The following is a 21,160-nucleotide window of genomic DNA, read 5'->3' on the forward strand; positions in this document are numbered from 1 at the left end:
CGTCTGAATTTTGATCTCGTGACCATGGGGACGCTGCAACGGTTGTTAGGTGTGAAAAATGGCCCAAAGTCCCTTTTCCCAGTACGCTGTAAACTGGGAATGGTCATTAAATGAACTATCTGTAAACCTCTCTCAGACAAAATGTTGGTTCCTGTGTTTGCACCTTCAACAAAATTTCTACACCAGGCAACTCACAAACCAAGAGGTTAAATTTTAAGGGGGCAAAAATAGACCCACTCATGGGTTGAAGGAATGTGGTTCTGCATGCCATTGATTTTGCAAGCCCTTGTAAACTGTCATGCTTAAAGCTACCGAGTCTTGCTCCGGGTTTATGCACAATTAATCCTCCCTTCACTTGGTTATTTATACCGAAGCTCCGGCTGGCGCCAACCGGTTTAAAAACACAACTGTGAGTTTTCAAGACTTGTCAGGGCTCCTGGGCTAAACCCAAAACCATTCTCCACCTTTGGCTGAGAGCAAAACAGAGCAGAGGGTGGCTTCAAAAGAAAGAAGAACGGTTAGACCAGAGGTGGTTTAATCCTGGTCAGGCTGGATTGTTTAGAACCCAACATAGAAAATTATAAAGTCACCTTGAAAAGATGTGTGCAAGTTATTCTGTTGTCACAAGAAAACAGGAAGGAAAATTAAGGTGCCTCTAGGTTCACTTCTGCGGTGCAGAACTACATCTTGTAAATAAATCATTTCGTTGCTAGCCTTAATTTTCTCCAGGCTGTGTTTTTTCCCCCTAGCAGGCTGATCTTTGAAGGGTTAAGCTTTTTGAACTAGAAGGAGACAGAAGTTCTGGTTGATGGATTGCAAATTAGCAGAAATCTAGCTTCTGTAAGACATCAAGCTAGAAACTAGGAGACTGAGTTCTAGTCCCGCCTTAGGTATGAAAAATGACTGGGTGACATTGGGCCAATCATCAGGAGACAGTGAGTTCTAGTCCCAGATTAGACACGAACACCAACTGGGTAAATTTGGGTAAATGACCAGGAGACAGTGAGTTCTAGTCCCACATTAGGCATGAACACCAACTAGATGAGTTTGGGCCAGTCACCAGGAGACAGTGAATTCTAGTCCCCTATTAGATATGAACACCAACTGGGTAAGTTTGGGTCAATGACCAGGAGACAGTGAGTTCTAGTCCCACATTAGGCATGAACACCAACTAGATGAGTTTGGGCCAGTCACCAGGAGACAGTGAATTCTAGTCCCCTATTAGATATGAACACCAACTGGGTAGGTTTGGGTCAATGACCAGGAGACAGTGAGTTCTAGTCCCACATTAGGCAGGAAAATCACTGGGTGACTTTGGGCCAGTCCCTCCCTCTCAGCACAACCCACCTCACAGGGTGGTTGTTGTGAAAAAAAGAGGAAGAAGAAGGAATGCTAGATATATTTTCCACCTCGAGTTATTTCTAAAAAGAAATAAAAAATAAGGCGGGGGATAAATCATCGCTGGAGATTTTCAAGGAGAGTTTGGAAGGTATAACTGCTTCTCCTGCTTTAGCAGGGGACTGGACTAGATGACCTCCAAGGTCCCTTCCAAACCTATGATTCTAAGAAACAGAGACCACCACAAGCAGGGTAACTACTGGGGGAAAAAGAATAGATTGAAATGAGAATTGAAATCAAATTGGGATTTTTCTCTTGGGTGTGTTTTTGTATGCGAAGGCTTCTATGAACTTTTTGTGACTCTGCACAATGAACCACAAGCACACTTGGCCACGAGCCTAGTCCGCTGGGGTGGGAGTTTCCCACCAGTGTGAAAAACGTGCAACGTTTTTTGGCTGGCCCCCATCATAGGAAATGGGACTGGTTCATCTCCTCTCTTCCCAACCTCCACACCGCTGGCACCTTCTTCTCCAATTCCCAGTGTCAGAACTACAATTCCCAGAATTCCAGAGCATGCTGGAGGCGGGGCGGTGGGGGCTGCAGCCTTAAAATATGTACAATCAGTCCTTGACTTACAACAGTTGAAAAAAGGGACGTAAGACCGTTTTTTTTCTCACGACCGTTGCAGCATCCCTCGTAGTCACATGCTCAGAATTCAGACGCTTGGCAACCGGCTCATATTTACGACGATTGCAGTGTCCCGGGGTCACCTGATTGCTTTTTGCGACCTTCTGATCAGCAAAACCCATGGAGAAGACAGATTCATGTAACAACCGTGTGACTAACTTCAGAAGTACAATTGTTCGCTTTAACAATTGTGGCAAGGACGATTATCAAATGTGGCGCAACTCAGTTAAGAACTATCTCGCTTAATGACAGAAAATTTGGGCTCAATTCTGGGGGTAAGTCAAGGACTAGCTATAGAAGACGTAGGCTGGGGAAAAGTGATGTAGATAAGTGTGTGGGTGCTTGTGTCTGTGGGCGTCTGTGTGTGTGTGTGTGTGTCACATGGCTGAAAAGAGGATAAAGCCTAACCCTAATCTAATCTAATCTAATCCAATCAAACAAAAATCGGATTTCAAAAGCAGCTTTCATCCTGTCTCATAACCAATGTTTCCAACGTGAACCAATTTCCAGATGTGGAACCCTCCAGGACCCCCACCCCTCTGGAAATTGTTCAGTTACAACGTTGTGTACCTGCGTAATCACTTCCTGTTTTGCAGCCCTTCAGATTTAAACCACAACTTCCAGGCGCAGGCGGTCCTCGACTTACAACCACAATCGAGTCCAAAATTTCTGTTGCCCAGCGAGACGAATGCTAACTGAGGTTTGCTCCATTTGTCGACCTTTTTGTGCCACTGTTGTTCAGTGAATCCAAACCGTCATTAAGCCACGAGACGGTTGCCATGGGAACCTGGCTTCCCCGTGGATTTTGCTTATCAAATGGTCGCCAAAGGGGATCACGTGACCGCAGGACACTGCGACCGTCATGAGGCTGCTGCAAGTCGTATGTGTGATGACTGGTTGTAATACGTGCCGCTGTGACTTCAAGCAGTCGCTAAACGAATGGTTGTGACTTGAGGACTACCTGTACTGTAAGATAAATATCCATCGGACTGGAAGAGCCGTCTTGAACGTTCAAATCAAAACTCGAATTCAGGCCAGGAGTTTATACTCGACTTCGGAATGAATCTGTTTACTGATTTATCTCACACCTTTATCATTTTTACAAATAAGCAACATCAGCAACATATCTAACACACCTTACACCTCTTATTTCTCCCCCAAAAAACAACCCTGTGAGGGGGGTTGGGCTGAGAGACAAGAACTGGCCCAAAGTCACCCAGCCGGCTCTTATGCCTAAGGCAGGACTAGAACTCACCGTCACCTGGTGATTGGCCCAAGGTCACCCAGCCGGCTTTCGTGCCTAAGGCGGGACTAGAACTCACCATCTCCTGGTGATTGGCCCAAAGTCATCCAGTCAGCTTCCATATCTAAGGTGGGACTAGAACTCCCTGGCTCCTGGTGATTGGCCCAAAGTCACCCAGCCGGCTTTCGTGCCTAAGGCGGGACTAGAACTCACCGTCTCCTACTTAAGCCTGGCTCTCCAAGTATGAAAGATGGAAGCAGCCACTGAATTCAGAGGATACCATCTTGAAAACGTCCAACAGCTTTCATGGATTGGCAAAGTTTTATACACAGGCATTTTCTGCTAAAATCCAAACATCTGCATAAACTTTTCTGATAATTAACACAACCGAAACTTGACTAGGATCTGCCCAAGATTGTGGAACCACTCACGAAAATATGTCAACTTCAATATGGCTATATGTATAACCCAGGCTATTTTAAGAGATGTATTAATATTTTTGAAAAAAAATCCGGAAGTTCCAATTCCCCATTTCAAGCCATGTTTTCAAACAATCTGAGCCACAAGATGTGCTAAAATAGCCATGTCCCGGGGTCACGTGAAAAACATTCGTAAGTCACTTTTTTCAGCCGCTGTAACTTTAGATGGTCACTAAGTGAGTGGTTGTAAATCAGGGACTACCTGTAGGTTTTTTTTAAAAAAAAAATCTCTGTTCATCTAACACATTTAACCTGGTTGCTGCATAATCCATCCTTGTTTGTTTATTAAGAAAGTTTATATATCTGTCGAACTGACTCATGGAGACTCCAGAGGATTTAGAAAAATAATAATGTTGTGTGTTCAAAAGTGATGTTGGATCACCAATAAAGAAATCAGAGGTACGCCTCGACTTACAACAGCTCATATAGTGTCCATACAAAATTAGAACGGCATTGAGAAAAGTGACTTTGGACCGTTTTTCACACTTAATGACCGTCGCAGCGTCCCGGGGTCAGGTGATCAACATTCAGATGCTGGGCAACAGACTCGTATTTATGACAGTCGCTGTGTCCCAGGGTCACATAACTGTGTTACTAACTCAACAATGCAGGGATTTGCTTAACAACGGAGGCAAGAAAGGCCGTAAAGGGACCAAAATTCATGGCCATCATGCTTAGGAATGGAAAGTCTGGGCTCAATTATGACCGTATGTTGAGGACTAGTTGCGCACACCAAGAAACGGAGAAAAAGAAAATAAGATTAGATAGTCAGCACGTGTTCCAAACTCCCACTTTGTGGAAAGCTGCAATTTCCAGGCCTCAGGAAGAAAGACAAGATGAATTTTTTCAACACCACAGTGTGTGTGCCAGGATGACGGCCTTCAGACAAAATGAAAATCACACACTATTTCATGGGATTAAAGCTGCTTGTGTGCTTCCTGTGAAAACAAGAGACCGCCAGGCACCCACGTTGGGGCTTGTCGAGTTTAGCTCACTTCCCCCAAGATCACAAGATTTCCAGAGCTGGCAGTTTAAAAGAAATGTGCCCGTTTTGCTTCACAGCCAAAGGGGAAACATGCCATTGCTGATTTTGGGAAAAGTTAAGGAGGTTTCGACTTGATTAGGAGATCCCTAAGTGATACCTGACTTCCAAACTGTGGTTGAAGAAAAAGAGGGAGGCAGTTTGGTCTAGTGGTTAAGGTAGCAGGCTAGAAAGTGGGAGACGGTGAGTTCTAGTCCCGCCTTAGGCATGAAAGCCGGCTGGGTGACTTTGAGCCAATCACCAGGAGACGGGGAGTTCTAGTCCCACCTTAAGCATGAAAGCTGGCTGGGTGACTTTGAGCCAATCACCAGGAGACGGGGAGTTCTAGTCCTACCTTAAACATGAAAGCCGGCTGGGTGACTTTGAGTCAATCACCAGGAGATTGAGAGTGCTAGTCCCACCGTAGGCATGAAAACCAGCTGGGTGATTTTGGGCCAATCACCAGGAGATGGTGAGTTCTAGTCCCAATTTTGGCTTAAAAGCCAGCTGGGTGACTTTGGGCCAGTCACTCTCTCTTGGCCCAATCCACCTCACCACCTTATTTGTGAATATAAAATAAGAAAAACGGATATGTCTGTTTAATCATCAAGAATCCAACTTGTCTCAAGAGAGTCTTTATAGGTAATCCTCAACTTACATTTATTTAGCGACCATTTGGTGTTACAACACAATTGAGAAAAAGGACTTATGATCAGTCCTCGCAACCTTACATAGTCACGTGATCAAAATTCAGACATTTTGTTGTTGTTAGCTGCGAAGTCGTGTCCGACCCATCGCGACCCCATGGACAACGTTCCTCCAGGCCTTCCTGTCCTCTACCATCTTCTGGAGTCCCTTTAAGCTCACTCCTCCTGCTTCAGTGACTCCATCCAGCCACCTCATTCTCTGTCGTCCCCTTCTTCTCTTGCCCTCGATCTTTCCCAGCATTAGGCTCTTCTCCAGTGAGTCTTTCCTTCTCATTAGGTGGCCAAAGTATTTGAGTTTTAGCTTCAGGATCTGGCCTTCTAAAGAGCAGTCAGGATTGATCTCCTCTAGGACTGACCGGTTTGATCGCCTTGCAGTCCAAGGGACTCGCAGGAGTCTTCTCCAGCACCAGAGTTCAAAGGCCTCAATTCTTTGGCGCTCAGCCTTTCTTATGGTCCAGCTTTCACTGCCATACATTGCAACTGGGAAGACCATAGCCTTGACTATACGCACTTTTGTTGACAGGGTGATGTCTCTGCTTTTTAGTGTGCTGTCTAGATTTGCCATGGCTTTCCTCCCCAGGAGCAAGCGTCTTTTAATTTCTTGGCTACAGTCCCCATCTGCAGTGATCTTGGAGCCCAGGAAAATAAAATCTGTCACTACTTCCATTTCTTCCCCATCTATTTGCCAGGAATTGAGAGGGCCGGATGCCATGATCTTGGTTTTCTTAATGTTAAGTTTCAACCCAAGTTTTGCACTCTCCTTCTTCACCCGCAACAAGAGGCTCTTTAGTTCTTCTTCACTTTCTGCCATTAGAGTGGTATCATCTGCGTATCTTAGGTTGTTGATATTTCTTCCGGCAATCTTAATTCCAACTTTTGATTCATCTAGCCCTGCCTTTCTCATGATGTGCTCTGCATATAAGTTAAATAGGCAGGGCGACAGTATACAGCCTTGCCGGACTCCTTTCCCAATTTTGAACCAATCAGTGGTTCCGTGTCCAGTTCTCACTGTTGCTTCTTGACCCGCATATAGGTTTCTCAAGAGACAAATAAGATGGTCTGGTACACCCATCTCTTTAAGGACTTGCCACAGTTTGTTATGATCCACACAATCAAAGGCTTTAGCATAGTCAATGAAGCAGAAGTAGATGTTTTTCTGGAACTGCCTAGCTTTCTCCATGATCCAGCGTATGTTGGCAATTTGATCTCTAGTTCCTCTGCCTCTTCGAAATCCTGCCTGTACTTCTGGTAGTTCTCGATCCACATACTGCTGAAGTCTAGCTTGTAGGATTTTAAGCATGACTTTACTAGCATGAGAAATGAGTGCAATGGTGCGATAGTTTGAACATTCTTTGGCACTGCCTTTCTTTGGAATTGGAATGTAAACTGATCTTTTCCAATCCTGTGGCCACTGTTGAGTTTTCCAAATTTGCTGGCAAATTGAGTGTAGCACTTTTACTGCACTGTCTTTTAAGATTTTGAATAGCTCAGCTGGAATACTGTCACCTCCACTAGCTTTGTTGTTGCTCAGCTTTTCTAAGGCCCACTTCACTTCACATTCTAGGATGTCTGGCTCGAGGTCAGTGACCACCTCATTGTGATTATCAGGGACGTTAAGCTCATTCTTGTATAGTTCTTCTGTGTAATTTTGCCACCTCTTCTTAATCTCTTCTGCCTCTGTTAGGTCCCTGCCATTTTGGTCCTTTATCATGCCCATTTTTGCATTAAACGTTCCCTTCATCTCTCCAATTTTCTTGAAAAGATCTCTGGTCCTCCCTATTCTATTGTTTTCTTCTATTTCTTTGCACTGTTCATTTAAGAAGGCATTCTTATCTCTTCTAGCTATTCTCTGGAATTCTGCATTCAATTGGGCATATCTATGTTTTTCTCCCTTGCCTTTCGCTTCCCTCCTTTCCTCAGCTATTTGCAAAGCTTCCTCAGACAGCCATTTTGCTTTCTTGCATTTCTTTTTCTTTGGGATGGTTTTGGTTGCTACCTGTTGTACAATGTCACGAACCTCTGTCCATAGTTCTTCAGGCACTCTGTCTGTCAGATCTAATTCCTTAAATCTATTTGTCACCTCTACTGTATATTCAACAGGGATATGATTTAATTCATACCTGAGTGGCCTAGTGCTTTTCCCTACTTTCTTCAGTTTAAGCCTAAACTTTGCAAGGAGAAGCTCATGGTCTGAGCCACAGTCAGCTCCTGGTCTTGTTTTTACTGACTGTATAGAGCTTCTCCATCTTTGGCTGCAGAGCATATAGTCAATCTGATTTCTGTGTTGACCGTCTGGTGATGTCCATGTGTAGAGCCGTCTCTTGGGTTGTTGGAAAAGAGTGTTTGCTATGACCATCGTATTCTCTTGACAGAATTCTATCAGCCTGTGCCCTGCTTCATTTTGTACTCCAAGGCCAAACTTGCCTGTTATTCCGGTTATCTTTTGGCTTCCTACTTTAGCATTCCAATCCCCCATGATGATAAGGACATCATTTTTTGGTGTTAGTTCTATAAGGTGCTGTAGGGCTTTGTAGAACCGGTCAATTTCATCCTCTTCAGCACTGGTGGTTGGGGCATAGACTTGGACTACTGTGATATTGAATGGTTTGCCTTGGATTCGAACTGAGATCATTCTGTCATTTTGAGGATTGTATCCCAGTATTGCTTTTCCTACTCTTTTATTGACTATGAAGGCTACTCCATTTCTTCTGAGGGATTCTTGTCCGCAGTAGTATACCTGATGGTCATCTGAATTAAATTCACCCATTCCTGTCCATTTTAGTTCGCTGATACCTAAGATGTCGATGTTCAGTCTTGTTATCTCTTGTTTGACCACGTCCAGCTTGCCTTGATTCATGGATCTTACATTCCAGGTTCCTATGGAGAAAAAATCTTTACAGCATCGGACTTTCCTTTCACCACCAGACACATCCACAGCTGAGCGTCCTTTCGGCTTTGGCCCAGTCGCTTCATTCTTTCTGGCGCTACTAGTACTAGCCCTCTGCTCTTCCCCAGTAGCATATTGGACGCCTTCCGACCTGAGGGGCTCATCTTCCAGCGTCATATCGTTTTGCCTTTTGGTACTGTCCATAGGGTTTTCATGGCAAAGATACTGGAGTGGGTTGCCATTTCCTTCTCCAGTGGATCACGTTTTGTCAGAACTCTCGGCTATGACCTGTCCGTCTTGGGTGGCCCTGCACGGCATAGCTCATAGCTTCATTGAATTACGCAAGCCCCTTCACCACAACAAGGCAGTAATCCATGAAGGGGTTCAGACATTTAGGTTGATATTTATGACGGTTGTAGGGTCCCGGAGTCACGCAAACTCCTTTTTGTGACTTTCTGACAAGCAAAATCAATGGGGAAGCAACCAGTTTATTAAGCTTGTAAGCCGCCCTGAGTCTTCGGAGAAGGGCGGGATATAAATGGAATTAAAATTAAAAAAAATTAAAAAATTAAAAATTAAAATTAACTTGACAACTGCACTGATCTGGTTAACAACTGAATGTGACTATGTTAGATGTTTAGTGCCAGCCATTGGCAGTTCCCCAAAAGGATCATCAGATGGAGGCAAAGAGGCTTCTTTGCTTCCACTGATGAGCCAAGGGTCTCGGACCCACAGCCCCATTGGCGAGAGAGTTTTATGGTCAGGGAGGGACCAAGACCCCCCATAAATACCTCTGCACGAGGGGCTGTTCTTTGTTCTAGTTTCTAGTTCTACTTCTATTCTCCAGTTCTACCTCTACTCCTAACCTCTATTTTAGCCATGTAATGCTAGCTTGTTTTATTTTATTTCTCTCTCACATGCAGGCATGAATGCTTTCATGCCAAGTATTTCTTTCTCTTTGATCTATCATGAATAAAGCTAATATGATTGCATCTCTGCGTGATGCCTTTGCTTGGAAGCTCCTTTAACGATTCACTCGTGAGAACACCTCACAGACTATATGTCCTTTAACATATGCCTCACTTAACGATGGGAATTGTCTCAATTGTGGTCATAAGATGAGGACTACCAATATTAAATTCCATGCCGAATCATCAAACCACTTGAAGATCCAAACAGCATTTTGTTCAAAGGTACGGAGGAAAATTCCACATTATTCAAAATTTATTTGCACCAAATTCAGGTGTTCCAGCTGTTGTTTGTTCTCTTCATGGATCTATTTTGTCTTTTAATGAAAAGTTGACAGATTCAAGGACTGGCCAGCCTGTCCCCTTATTCCAGTGTACATGAGAAGCTTGGATGCCATGAATTATCCATGTTAAACGTAAGCAGATCCATTGGGCTCACCTGTCGAGATAAACCACCTTCCACACAGCTCATGATTTATTTACCAATTTGCTTACTCACGTTTTGGGTCTTTTTGAGCCAACGCAAACACAGCAGGGATGGTAGGTTTTTCAGGGCACGCATGTCAGCAAAGGATATGACAACTGACGAATTGTGTTGCAATGCCACAAAGCAAACCACATTGCTTTACGGCAGGGGTCTTCAAACCTGGCCCTTTTATACTCGTGGACTTCAACTGCCAGAATGCATCAGCAGGAATTCTGGGAGTTGAAGTCCACAACTCATAAAAGGGCCACGTTTGAAGACCCCCTGCTTTAGGTGTTTTGAGTCTGCTATTCAGTCACAGAAAGGAAGACTAGATGGGTTTGCATCGTGACAGGTAGTCCTCGCTTAGTGACCATTCATAGTTACAAGAGAACCTGGAAATGGTACTTAGGACCCGGGTTTGAAGTTTCAAAGGTTGTGTAATTGCATTATCATCACAATAATAATAATAATAGTAGTAAAGTTGGAAGGGAACTTTGAGGTCATCTAGACCAGGGCTTTTCAACCTTTTCACCCATTGTACCACTTTTAGGATATGGCAACATCCGAGTACCACCAGTCGCCTAGCAAGGTGTCAAAAACTTGATGACCAAAAAAAAAGGAAAAAAACCTGACAGGTAGTCCTCAACTTACAACAGTTCGCTTAGTGACTGTTCAAAGTTACAATGGCACTGAAAAAAGTGTCCCCCAAGCCACGGCCTAGCAAGACACCTGCCTGCCCGCCTGGCAGCGCTCTTCCTCCTGGTTTACATTGTTGTGAGCATTTCTGTTGAGGATTGGCAGCAGGGGTGGGGTGGGGGTGTTTGGTTTTTATTCCCCCCACCCTTCCTGGGTGGTTGCAGCAGGTTTTGGTCACTTCACATGACCCTGGGACACTGTGACCATCATAAATGTGAATCAGTTGCCAAGCATCCGGATGTAAATCACAAGACCCTGGAGATGCTGCAACATCCCAGCTGATCGGCGCTTCTTCTGGGCTCAACGGAAGCACCAGGATCAGCGCTGAGCTCCAGCTGGATCCTGGTGCTGATCCTGGTGCTTCCGCTCAGCCCTGACAGCCCTGCGGCTCCAGCCATCTCTCGCTCGGGCTTGGGCGGTGCTGCCACCGGTTCAGCTCATTCCCCTCCCCCGCTACCACTTCTCTAAGATGGCCGCGTACCACCTGCCAGGTGCCAATGTACCACGGGTGGTACCACTGGTTGAAAATCCCTGGACTAGTCTGATCCCCTGCTCAGGAAGCACTCAGCAATTAAACAAGATGTTACACTGCTTTTTAAATTAATTTAATGCCAGGGAACATTAGGGATTTCAGTGCGGAAACTTGAGAGACAAGACAAGAGACTTTTAAAGACTTTTAAATTTCTTTTTGCTGGAACCGTTTGTAAAGACGAGGACTATCTACCTCTACTTCCAGTTTCTGGCAAAAAAAATCCACTCATTACAGCCCATGGATTTGTTTAACGACCACACTGTTTGCTTAACGACCGTTGCAAAAATAAGTGGCTGGGGGAGATTCTGGGAGTTGGAAGTCCACCAGTGACCAGTTTTGAAAAAAACGTTGACTACGGATACTCCTCATTTTACAATCACAATTGGGACCAGGGTTTCCGTTGCTAAGCGAGGCGGTTGCTAAGAGAATCATGCCTCCTTTCACACCTGTTTTTGCCATGGTTGTTAAGTGAGTCAATGCATTTGTTAAAAGCGAAGAATACCTAATAACAACAACAACAACAGCAACAACAGCCTAAAGGGGGAACCTTCGCTACTGGCCATTACAATACAAGCCAGCAGAACAAATCCGGGACGATGGGCTTTGTAGTCCCCAGCTTCGGGGTCGGGATATCGGTTTCCCGGGCCAAAGAAGGGAATGCAAATGGCGGCCCTCGTCCACGGAGAGCGGGGAGGCGGGCTTGCCGCGGGGATGGGCTTTGTAGTCCCCGTTTAGCAACACGCATGCGCCAGTGACGTAACCGTGACGTCACCCCCCCGAGCAAGTTCCAGCCTCAGGGCTTTCCCCTCAGGCCGACCGAGGCTCCACATCCCCCTCCCGGGCTCCGAGGCAGCTCCCGGCCCGCCTTACCTTCCTGGCCGCCCCGGTGCGTTCCCGCAGCGCCTTCAGCCGCTCCCTCCGCCGCAGCGCTTCTTCCTGCAAGCCGCCGGCCTCGGACGCCATCTTCGGGCCTACTGCGCACGCGCGCCCAGGCAAGTCGCGTGCTGTCCGCGCCGAACGAAAGCAGAGTCGCCGATCGGTGACGCAAGGGGTGGCCGGCCGAGCGCCGAGCGCATCGCTCGAGGTGTGAAAGTTTGCAGGGAGAAGGAAAAAGTTCAGAATGGGGTGTCGAGGTTTGAGCGTCGGACGCCGAGTCCTCTGAGCATGTGCAGAGTGCGGGAAGGCTGTAGAATGGGTGATGGAAAAGGACAGACTGGGGACCAGGGATTCAGCCTCTTAATAATAACAACGTTGGAAGGGACCTTGGAGATCATCTAGCCCAACCCCCTGCTCAGGCAGGAGACTTTATACCATTTCAGGCAAATGGCTGTCTCTTCTTAAAAACTTCCAGTGTTGGAGCATTCACAGCTTCTGGAGGCAGGTTGTTCCACTGGCTGATTGTTCTCACTGTCGGGAAGTTTCTCCTTAGTTCTAGGTTGCTTCTCTCCTTGGTGAGTTTCCATCCGTTGCTTCTGTTCACAAGGTATTTAAAATAACAATACAAATACAAAAGTTAAGAACAATTAAAATAATTAAACAAGATGTACCTACTTCCAGCGACCGTTCCCTATATGTTTTAGCTTCCAGTCCCCTGATCATTTTTGTTGCTCTTCTCTGCACTCTTTCTAGAGTCTCGACATCTTTTTTACATCATGGTGACCAAAACTGGATGTAGTATTCCAAGTGTGGCCTTACCAAGGCATTGTAAGGTGGTATTAACACTTCACATGATCTTGATTCTATCCCTCTGTTAATGCAGCCTAGCACCGTGTTGGCTTTTTTGGCAGCTGCAGCACACGGCTGGCTCCTATTTAAGGGATTGTCTACTAAGACTCCGAGATCCCTCTCACAGTTACTACTATTGAGCAAGGTACCCCCTATACTATACCTGTGCATTTGGTTTTTCTTGCCTAAATGTAGAACTTTTACTTTTTTCACCATTGAATTTCATTTTGTTAGATAGCGCCCAGTGTTCGAGTCTGTCCAGATCCTCCTGTATTTTAAGCCTGTAACTTCTGGAGATTTGGCTATAAGATACTGGCTAGGATTCTGGGAGTTGAAATCCACCCATTTTAAAGCAGCCAAGACACTGCTCCAGTTGTCTTATCAGGAGCAGATCAGGCTTGCCCCCTACAGGTAGTCCTTGACTTACAACAGTTCATTTAGTGACCATTCAAAGTTCTAAAAAAAAAGTGACTTACGATCGTTTTTCACACGGCCGTTGCAGCAGCCCTAGGGTCACGTGATTAAAAGTTGGTGGCTTGGCAACTGGCTCAAATTTATGACGGTTGTAGTGTCCCGGGGTCTTATGATCCCCTTTTGTGACCTTCTGACAAGCAAAATCCATGGAAAAGCCAAATTCAATTAACAACCAACTTATCCGTTTAACAACCATGGCAAAAAAGGTCAAAAAATTGGGTATGACTCATTTAACAACTGCCTCGCTTAACAACAGAAGTTCTTCTTTCAATTGTGTCCATAAGATTGGAACTATCTGTTGTGAAATCCATGCTAAATCTTTGAACTGCCTTTAGTTCAAAGAAGCCACTTCACAACTGTGTTACACACTTCACAGCTGCAGCGATTCACTTAACAACTGCAGTAAGGAAGTCCATAAAATGGGGGAAAATTCACTGAACAAGTGACTCGCTTAGTGATAGAAATTTTGGGGTCAATTTTTGCGGTGATAAGTAGAGAACTCCATGTATTTCTACATGACTTTCTTGATGTTTCAATTCTTTTCTTCTTCCAGCTTCCCCACCACAATCCTGCCAGGCTCTGAGAAAATGGGGTCCCTCTCCTCAAAGAGTTGCATTCACACAACAGACGGAACCCAGAAGATGGAATTCATCAATGGAACGGCCAGAGTTGTGGGCGCACAATCGCTGGAGGTTTTCAAGAAAAGAATGGACTGCCATTTGACCGGGATGATATAAGATCTGCTTGAGCAGGGGGTTGGACTAGTGGACCTCCCAGGTCCCTTCTGCACCTAGGATTCCATCATTCACACAGTGACCTGTGTTGTGCATTCACCCAGCCGGGAAAACAAAGGCACCCCCGCAGAGAGGACTGTCTCTTGGAGAGGAAGGTCGTATGAACGGACAAAGTGGGGTCCTAACCCTAACCCTAAAAGATTAATGACTATTTTTGCAAGCCTGAAACTTTACATTATTTCCATAATGGGAGTCCCTGTCTTCCTAGCCCAAATCTGTTGCATTCACACAACAGGTGGGTCCTGGAAGATGGATCCCTTCGCACAACACTCTATGCCTTTCTGACCTGAGCTCTCCCAGCCGGTGAGGGAAAACAAAGGCACCTGAGCAAATAGGAGCATCTCTGGGACAAGAGGGTCTTGTGAATGGACACACACAGACCCTAACCCTAACCATCCAAAGTTTAATTCCAAGCCTGAAACCCAGCCAGCTGTTGAGAAACTGGGGTCCTCTCCTCCTAGCCCAGGCCTGCACCCGTAGAAAGTTGCATTCACACAACAGATGGGACCTGGAAGATGTGTCCCTTTTGCATAACACCCTGTGCCTTTGTGTTGCATGTTCTCCCAGGCAAACAAAAGCATCTGTGCGCAGAGCAGCCTCCCTCAGGTTGTGTGAACAGACAGTGGGGTCTAGGAGGTGGACCCCCTAACCCTACAGTGACTGCATTTCCAAGCCTGAAATCCTGCTGGGTGCTGATAAATTGGGGTCCCTCTCCTCCTAACCCAACGCTGCACCCCCTCATAGTTGCCTTCACACAACAAGCGGGACCCAGAAATGCATCCTTTCACACAATGCCCTAACTCTGAAATGATTAGTGGTCGCGTTTGCAAGTCTGAAGCCATACGGTATGAGCAGAGTTGCATTCACACAACAAGTGGAACCTGGAAGATGTATCCCTTCACACAACACACTGTGCCCCTAACCCTTAAATAGTTAAGACTGTATTTGCAAGTCTGAAATGTTACCTTGCAGCCCTGGAGAGCTGCATTCACACAAGTGGAACCCGGAAGGTTTGTCCTTTCACACAACATTTTATGCCCCTAAGTCTAAACACTAAAAATTCGCGTTACCAGTATTTCCATAATGGGCATCCCTTTCCTCCTAGTCTCCTAAGCCAAACCCTAACCCCTGGACAGGACAGTTGCATTCGCACAACAGGTGGAACCTGGAAAATGCATCCTTTCACACAATACCCTGTGCCCCTAACCCTTAAAAGGGATAAAAACTGCATTTGCAAGTCTAAAACAGTATTTCCATAACTTGGGGGTGGCAGGTGTGTGTCCTTGTCCTCCTAGGACCTAGTCCAAACCTGTACCCTACCACCACCACCACCACCCCGAGCTCCATTCACACAACAGGTGGAACCCGGAAGATTCATCCTTTCACACAATACCTTACGTCCCTAGCTCTAAACTCTTTAAAAATTCACCCTACCAATATTTACATAATTTCCCTCTAGTCTCCTCCCATCCCAAACCCCGCAGCCCGGATAGTTGCATCCACACAACAGGTGGAACCCGGAAGATTCATCCTTTCACACAATACCTTACGCCCCTAGCTCTAAACTCTTTAAAAATTCACCCTACCAATATTTACATAATTTCCCTCTAGTCTCCTCCCATCCCAAACCCCGCAGCCCGGATAGTTGCATCCACACAAAAGGTGGAACCCGGAAGATTCATCCTTTCACACAATACCTTACGCCCCTAGCTCTAAACTCTTTAAAAATTCACCCTACCAATATTGACATAATTTCCCTCTAGTCTCCTCCCATCCCAAACCCCGCAGCCCGGATAGTTGCATCCACACAACAGGTGGAACCCGGAAGATTCATCCTTTCACACAATACCTTACGCCCCTAGCTCTAAACTCTTTAAAAATTCACCCTACCAATATTTACATAATTTCCCTCTAGTCTCCTCCCATCCCAAACCCCGCAGCCCGGATAATTGCATCCACACAACAGGTGGAACACGGGAGGCGCCTCCCAGCGCCGCGGGTCCAGGCGTCACGCGCTCTCCGGGGGGGGGGGGAAACAAAGGCACCTGCGCGCAAGGCAAAAGGTCCCTGGCGGGGAGGAGGGTCGTGCGAACGCGGGCGGAGCTGCGGGTCGGCCGTGGGGCGCACCTGCGCTCCGCCCGCTGCGCCTCCCCGGAGCCCGGCCGGGCTGCGAATCAGGCGGCGGCGGAGGAGGAGCGAGGCGGGCGGCAGCAGCGGCAGCTCCGGAGCGCAGCGCAGCCCCAAAGCAGCAGCCCAGGCAGGGCGCAGGCAGGGCGGCTGGCCGCGCAGCCCGGCCGGGGTTAGAGCGCGCGATCGCGGCCGAGCCTTGCGCGGGAGGGGGGAGTCCGGCCCGCGATGGCTTCCAAGGAGCGGCTCTACGAGCTGTGGATGCTCTACTTCGCCAAGGTGAGCCCGGCCTCGCCTCACCTGCGGGGTGGGGAGGAGTTGGGCTGACACGCGGGGAGACGGGGAAAGAGGGTCGTGGGAAGGGATCCCGGGGTGGGGGGTGGAAGGCGCGTCTCTGGGCTTCCTTGCGTCGGGAGGACTGGAGGGGGGGTTTGCCTGGCTTGGTGCTGGTTCTCTTCCTCTTCCTCCTCCTTCCCCTTCCTCCTTTTGTTTCCTCCTCCTCCCACACACCTCCTCTTCCTCCTCCTCCACCCTTCCTCCTCTTCTGCCTCCTCCTCATCTCCTCAACTCCTTCTCCTCTGCCCTCTCTTTTCTTCCTCTTCCTCCTCCTCCACCCTTCCTCCTCTTCTGCCTCCTCCTCATCTCCTCCTTCTTCTCCTCTGCCCTCTCTTTTCTTCCTCTTCCTCCTCCTCCTCCTCTTCTTCCCCCTTCTCTTCCCTTTCCTCCTCTTCCTCCTCCTTCCCCCTCACCTCCTCTTTCTCTTTCCCCTTCCCCTTCTCTTCTTCTTCCCCTCTTCCCTCCTCTTCCTCCCTCTCCTCCTTATCTCCCCCCTTCTGGGAGTATCAGTTATCTAGCTTTGGGGGGGGGCAGGTGCTTCTTGGAACATGCCCAGCACACCTGTCCAGGTGAGCTCAGCATCCTCCTCCACCTGCTCCCCACCTCCTGCCCCAGCCTTGCTCCCTAAGGCCGATCTTGCCTCTCTCTGCCTGCCTGCCTTCCTCCCTCCCTCACCGAGTGGCCCCAAGCCACCCCTTCCTGTCAGGCTGGGGATGAGGGACCTTGTAGTCCTTTCTGATTTTGCCCCTCCTCTGGACACAGCTCTCTCTCTCTCTCTCTCTCTCTCTCTCTCTCTCTCTCCTCCAATCACCTGACATGGGGGAGGTCTCTCTTAACACTTCCCCCTACAGCCAACAACAACCCTGTGAGGTAGGATGGACCTCTTCTGACTCACCCTTTCGCATTTTCAAAGAGGAGTGTGAATTGCAACCAGGGTCTCTCCATTCGGCTATGACACCCGTGTGTCCCTCTGTCCTCCCCCCCCCACATTCTCTTCTGAGGTCCCCTGATCTGCCTCCCACCCCCCTTTGCCTTTTCCCTACTCTAAAATAAAAAAAAAATTCCCCTTTTTGCTCATCTTCCCTTCCTTCCACACTTTCCCCTCTGTTACTCTTCTCCTCCTCCTCCTTTGTGTGTTTCCCAAATTTATTAGAAGCCGCAGGCAGCTGCGGTCCCTGATAAACGTCTAATAAATAATAAACAGCCACAGACTGTGCTCTGCCTCCTTCCTCACAACCCCATGCAAGTCTCCAGACTCAGCTGATCCAAAGCTGTTCCTTGCTTTCTGGCCTGCGCTCCATTCCCATTCTTCCCCAGGGTGGCTGGGGACCATGGGTTCTATCTTCTTGTCCTTCCCTCTCCTCCTGCAAGGCCTATCCCCCCCCCAGCCCCCCCCCCAGAATTGGTTCAGAAAGTGAAAGGAGGAGGGTCCAGCCCTGGGCTAACACGGCAAGGGAAGGGCCCAGGGGTTGGACTAGAGGACCTCTCGGGTCCCTTTGAGGCTATGCTATTTTTATTAAACGGAATGAAATGGGTGGGGGGCGAATATCCTGCCCCCATTCTGCACCTGTCCCCCCCATACTCTTTAAAAATCCTTTATTTCCTTCAGCCTCTTGTTTTCTTTCCTGGGCAAAAAATAAATAAATAAATAAGAGCAAAGCTGAGAAGAAGGAGGAACCGCGCGTTGTGTTGATAATCACACCGTTGTTATTGTCTCTTTTCGCTTCCCACCTTGTCTTTTCCGCACAAGGGTGCAGTGGTTGGTTTCTTTGGGGGTGGGGTGGGGGCTAGAAACTCCTTTCCTGCTGGAGGCCTGGGCGCCGGAGGAGGAGGTGGCTGCAGCCAGAAAACCTGTGTAATATACTGATTTTTTGATCTTGAATGTGTGTGCTCGCTTCTGGAGGAAATGGGGGACCCTGTGTTTTCCTTTCTTTTTTTTTCTTTCTTTCTTTCTTTCTTTTTTTGATGACCTTCAACTCACTTCCGTGGTTTCAGGATATTTACAGTTTGTTTTGCAAATGAAAGGGAACTAGCTGAGTGCCTCTCTCTCTCTCTCTCTCTCTCTCTCTTCCTTCTTTCTTTCCTTCTATCTCTTTCTCTCTCCTTGTTCTTCCTTCCTTCCTTCCTTCTTCCTCTTTCCCTCCACTTTTTTTCTTTTTGTCTCTGTCTTTCTCTCTCTCCTGCTTTCTCTTTCTCTTTTCACTCCTTTTCTCTTTCTCTCTTTTTCTTTCTTTCTTATCCCTCTGTGCCCCTCTCTTTCTCCCCTCTTTCTCTCACTTTCTCTTTTTTCTTCCTCTCTCTCTCTCCTTTTCTCTTTCTGTAGCTTCCTGTTCTTTCTCTTTTTCTTTCTTTCTTTCTTACCTTCTTTCCCTCTCTCCTCCTTTGTTTCTTTCTTTTTCTTTCTTTCCTCCCTCCCTCCCTCCTCCCTCCCACCCCCCCTTTTCCCTCTCTCCAGGGATAAAGAGCTGGGTCAATTGTGTTCCCCTTTTCCCCTTTTCCTCCCTCCTGCAAAATCCTTTGAATGGGGGGGGTGACGCCTCCACCAATGAATTTCCTAGCTCCTTCCCCCCCCCCACCTCTGTATGGCAGCTTCTCCAATCCCCCCTCCCAATTCTTGTTTGCAAAAGGTTGCGAAAAGAAACAGCAGTTTAGCAGTGTTTGCTGAAGCCTTTTCCAAATGCACACCAGGTTGGTGGGTACAACGGGGGAGACAACACTGCCCCCCTCCCCGAAAATAATAATAATAATAATAATAAAGCACCTAGCTTGGAGAAGAATTTGGTTTGCAAATCTTGCAAAGTGCAAGGTTTATTAAGAGAAAAAAAAGCTGTTCTTTTTGAAGTCAGCAGGATCTCTTGAAAAAAAAGATCCATCTGTTTGTCCACCGTTTTTGGGGCAGTGCCTTCATCCCAGCAGGCCTTCCTGGCGGCCTTGCTCTCCTGAGGCTGTGGCTCATGGGGGTTGTAGTCCAAGGGACTTCAAGGTTGCCAGGGCAAGGGAGGTGACCAGAGATAACGCCAAGGAATCTGTTGGAAGTCGAAGCTGCAAACGGTTGCTGCTGCGTTGCTGTAGTGAAGTGGGAGAGAGGAACAAACTTGCCAAAAGGCTTCGATTCTTTTGGCTGGGGGTTTGTGTGGGAGGCAGGTATCGGGGCTGATTTGTTCAGTTCCTTTTTATCTCATTCCTTTAATGCTTAAATTGGACGCCCTTTGCCCTGCTCACTTGTGTATGAGTAATAACACCATTGCGTGATACAGGAATAATGAATAGGAATAATATTATTAGATTGTCTAGCCAGAGAAGTCTGTTTGAAAATAGAGGTAAATTCTAAAGAAAGGGGAGGGGGGGGGAAGGAAGGAAGGAAGGAAGGAAGGAAGGAAGGAAGGAAGGAAGGAAGTGGGTTCTTTTCCTATAGGAATTAAGGAGCTGCGGTCCTCCTAGGAACGGAGATTATCCTTACTTAGCCTTTACACCTAGGGTGGCACTTTACTCTGATCAATATCAGGATGACCCACTGCCCTTTCCGGGGTGGGGGCAGATACTGAAATTCCAGACTTCCCCATTTACAGACACTTAACCATTGTTTTGAGATGGGTCTCTCTTGACCTCGGCTGGTCTTCAAGCTTTGTTGATGGGTGGCACAACGTGATAGATAGATAGATAGATAGATAGATAGATAGATAGATAGATAGATAGATAGATAGATGATAGATAGATAGATAGATATTAAAAATGTCTTCTCTAAGTTCTTGCTGTTTGCAGAAGGACGGATGAGGCATTTGGTCTACAGAAGGACAGAGTTGGAGGGGACCTGGGAGGTCATCTAGTCCAACCTCCTGCCCAAGCAGGAGACCCTTACAGAATCATAGAAGAAAACAGAGTTGGAGGGGACCTCGGAGGTCATCTAGTCCATCCCCCTGCTCAAGCAGGAGACCCTTATGGAATATCAAGAGTTGGAAGGGGCCTTAGAGGTCATCTAGAACAACCCCCTGCTCAAGCAGGAAAACCTATCCCATTTCACACAAATGGCTGTCCAACCTCTTCTTAAATACTATCTCTTCTTGATATATTCACATCATCGATCTAACTACAGATAATCCTCCAATTACAAGCACAATGCCCAAAATTTCTGTTGCTAAGCGAGAGAGTTGTCCCATTTTATGATCTTGCCTTAGCTGTTAAGTGAATCACTGCAGTTGTTAATAACGCGGTTGTTAAGTGGCTTCCCTATTGACTTTGCGTGCAAGGAGGTCGCAAAAGGGGATCACGTGACCCTGGGACACTGCAGCCGTCATAAATATGAGTCAGTTGCTGAGGGTCTGAATTTTGATCACATGACACTGATGATGCTGCGACGGTCGTTAAGTGTGAAAAACGGTCATAAGTCACTTTTTTTTTTAGTGCCATTATAACTTTGAACGATCACTAAACGAATGGATGTAAACCTCAATTCTCCAAAAGGTATTTCTGCTACGCCTTGCTGGAATGGAGGGGATCCAGCCTGCAAATCTCAGGCTGCAGTTTAGACAACTTTATTGTAGTTTTTTTAAAAAAAAAAATACAAAATTAAAAGAGAAACAGAAAGCCAGATCTGAAAAAGGAAAAGGAGAGAGAGGGAAACTGCAAAAACAGGAAGAAAGGAAGAATATGAGAAATAGAGAAAGCATGACTTCTGACTTT

The 21,160-nt window shown here is 47.0% G+C and overlaps 2 protein-coding genes across 4 annotated transcripts in view; one reads left to right on the top strand and one right to left on the bottom strand.

Moving 5' to 3' along the window:
- CCDC12 (coiled-coil domain containing 12) overlaps nucleotides 1–12,005 on the bottom strand; it is a gene marked incomplete at its 5' end in the record, with an annotated part of 38,195 nt that extends 26,190 nt beyond the window's left edge. For 2 of the 3 annotated variants that reach the window (XR_014028539.1, XM_081344241.1), the window contains one exon: nucleotides 11,895–11,987. Coding sequence is in view for 2 of the 3 variants with exons in the window: in XM_081344241.1 (XP_081200367.1) it covers nucleotides 11,895–11,987 (93 nt within the window). Of the gene's footprint in view, nucleotides 1–11,894 lie in introns of all 3 variants that reach the window. The other variant, XM_081344242.1, reaches the window with a different exon arrangement.
- A 4,285-nt stretch (nucleotides 12,006–16,290) lies between these two features.
- Nucleotides 16,291–21,160, top strand: part of NBEAL2 (neurobeachin like 2) — a 125,858-nt gene continuing 120,988 nt past the window's right edge. The window contains exon 1 of the mRNA XM_081344247.1: nucleotides 16,291–16,423. Within this exon, the coding sequence (XP_081200373.1) occupies nucleotides 16,373–16,423 (51 nt within the window). The 5' untranslated portion in view covers nucleotides 16,291–16,372. The remainder of the gene's footprint in view (nucleotides 16,424–21,160) is intronic.

This window comes from Vipera berus, assembly GCF_964194415.1.
Source record: "Vipera berus genome assembly, chromosome: Z".
NCBI lineage: Eukaryota > Metazoa > Chordata > Lepidosauria > Squamata > Viperidae > Vipera > Vipera berus.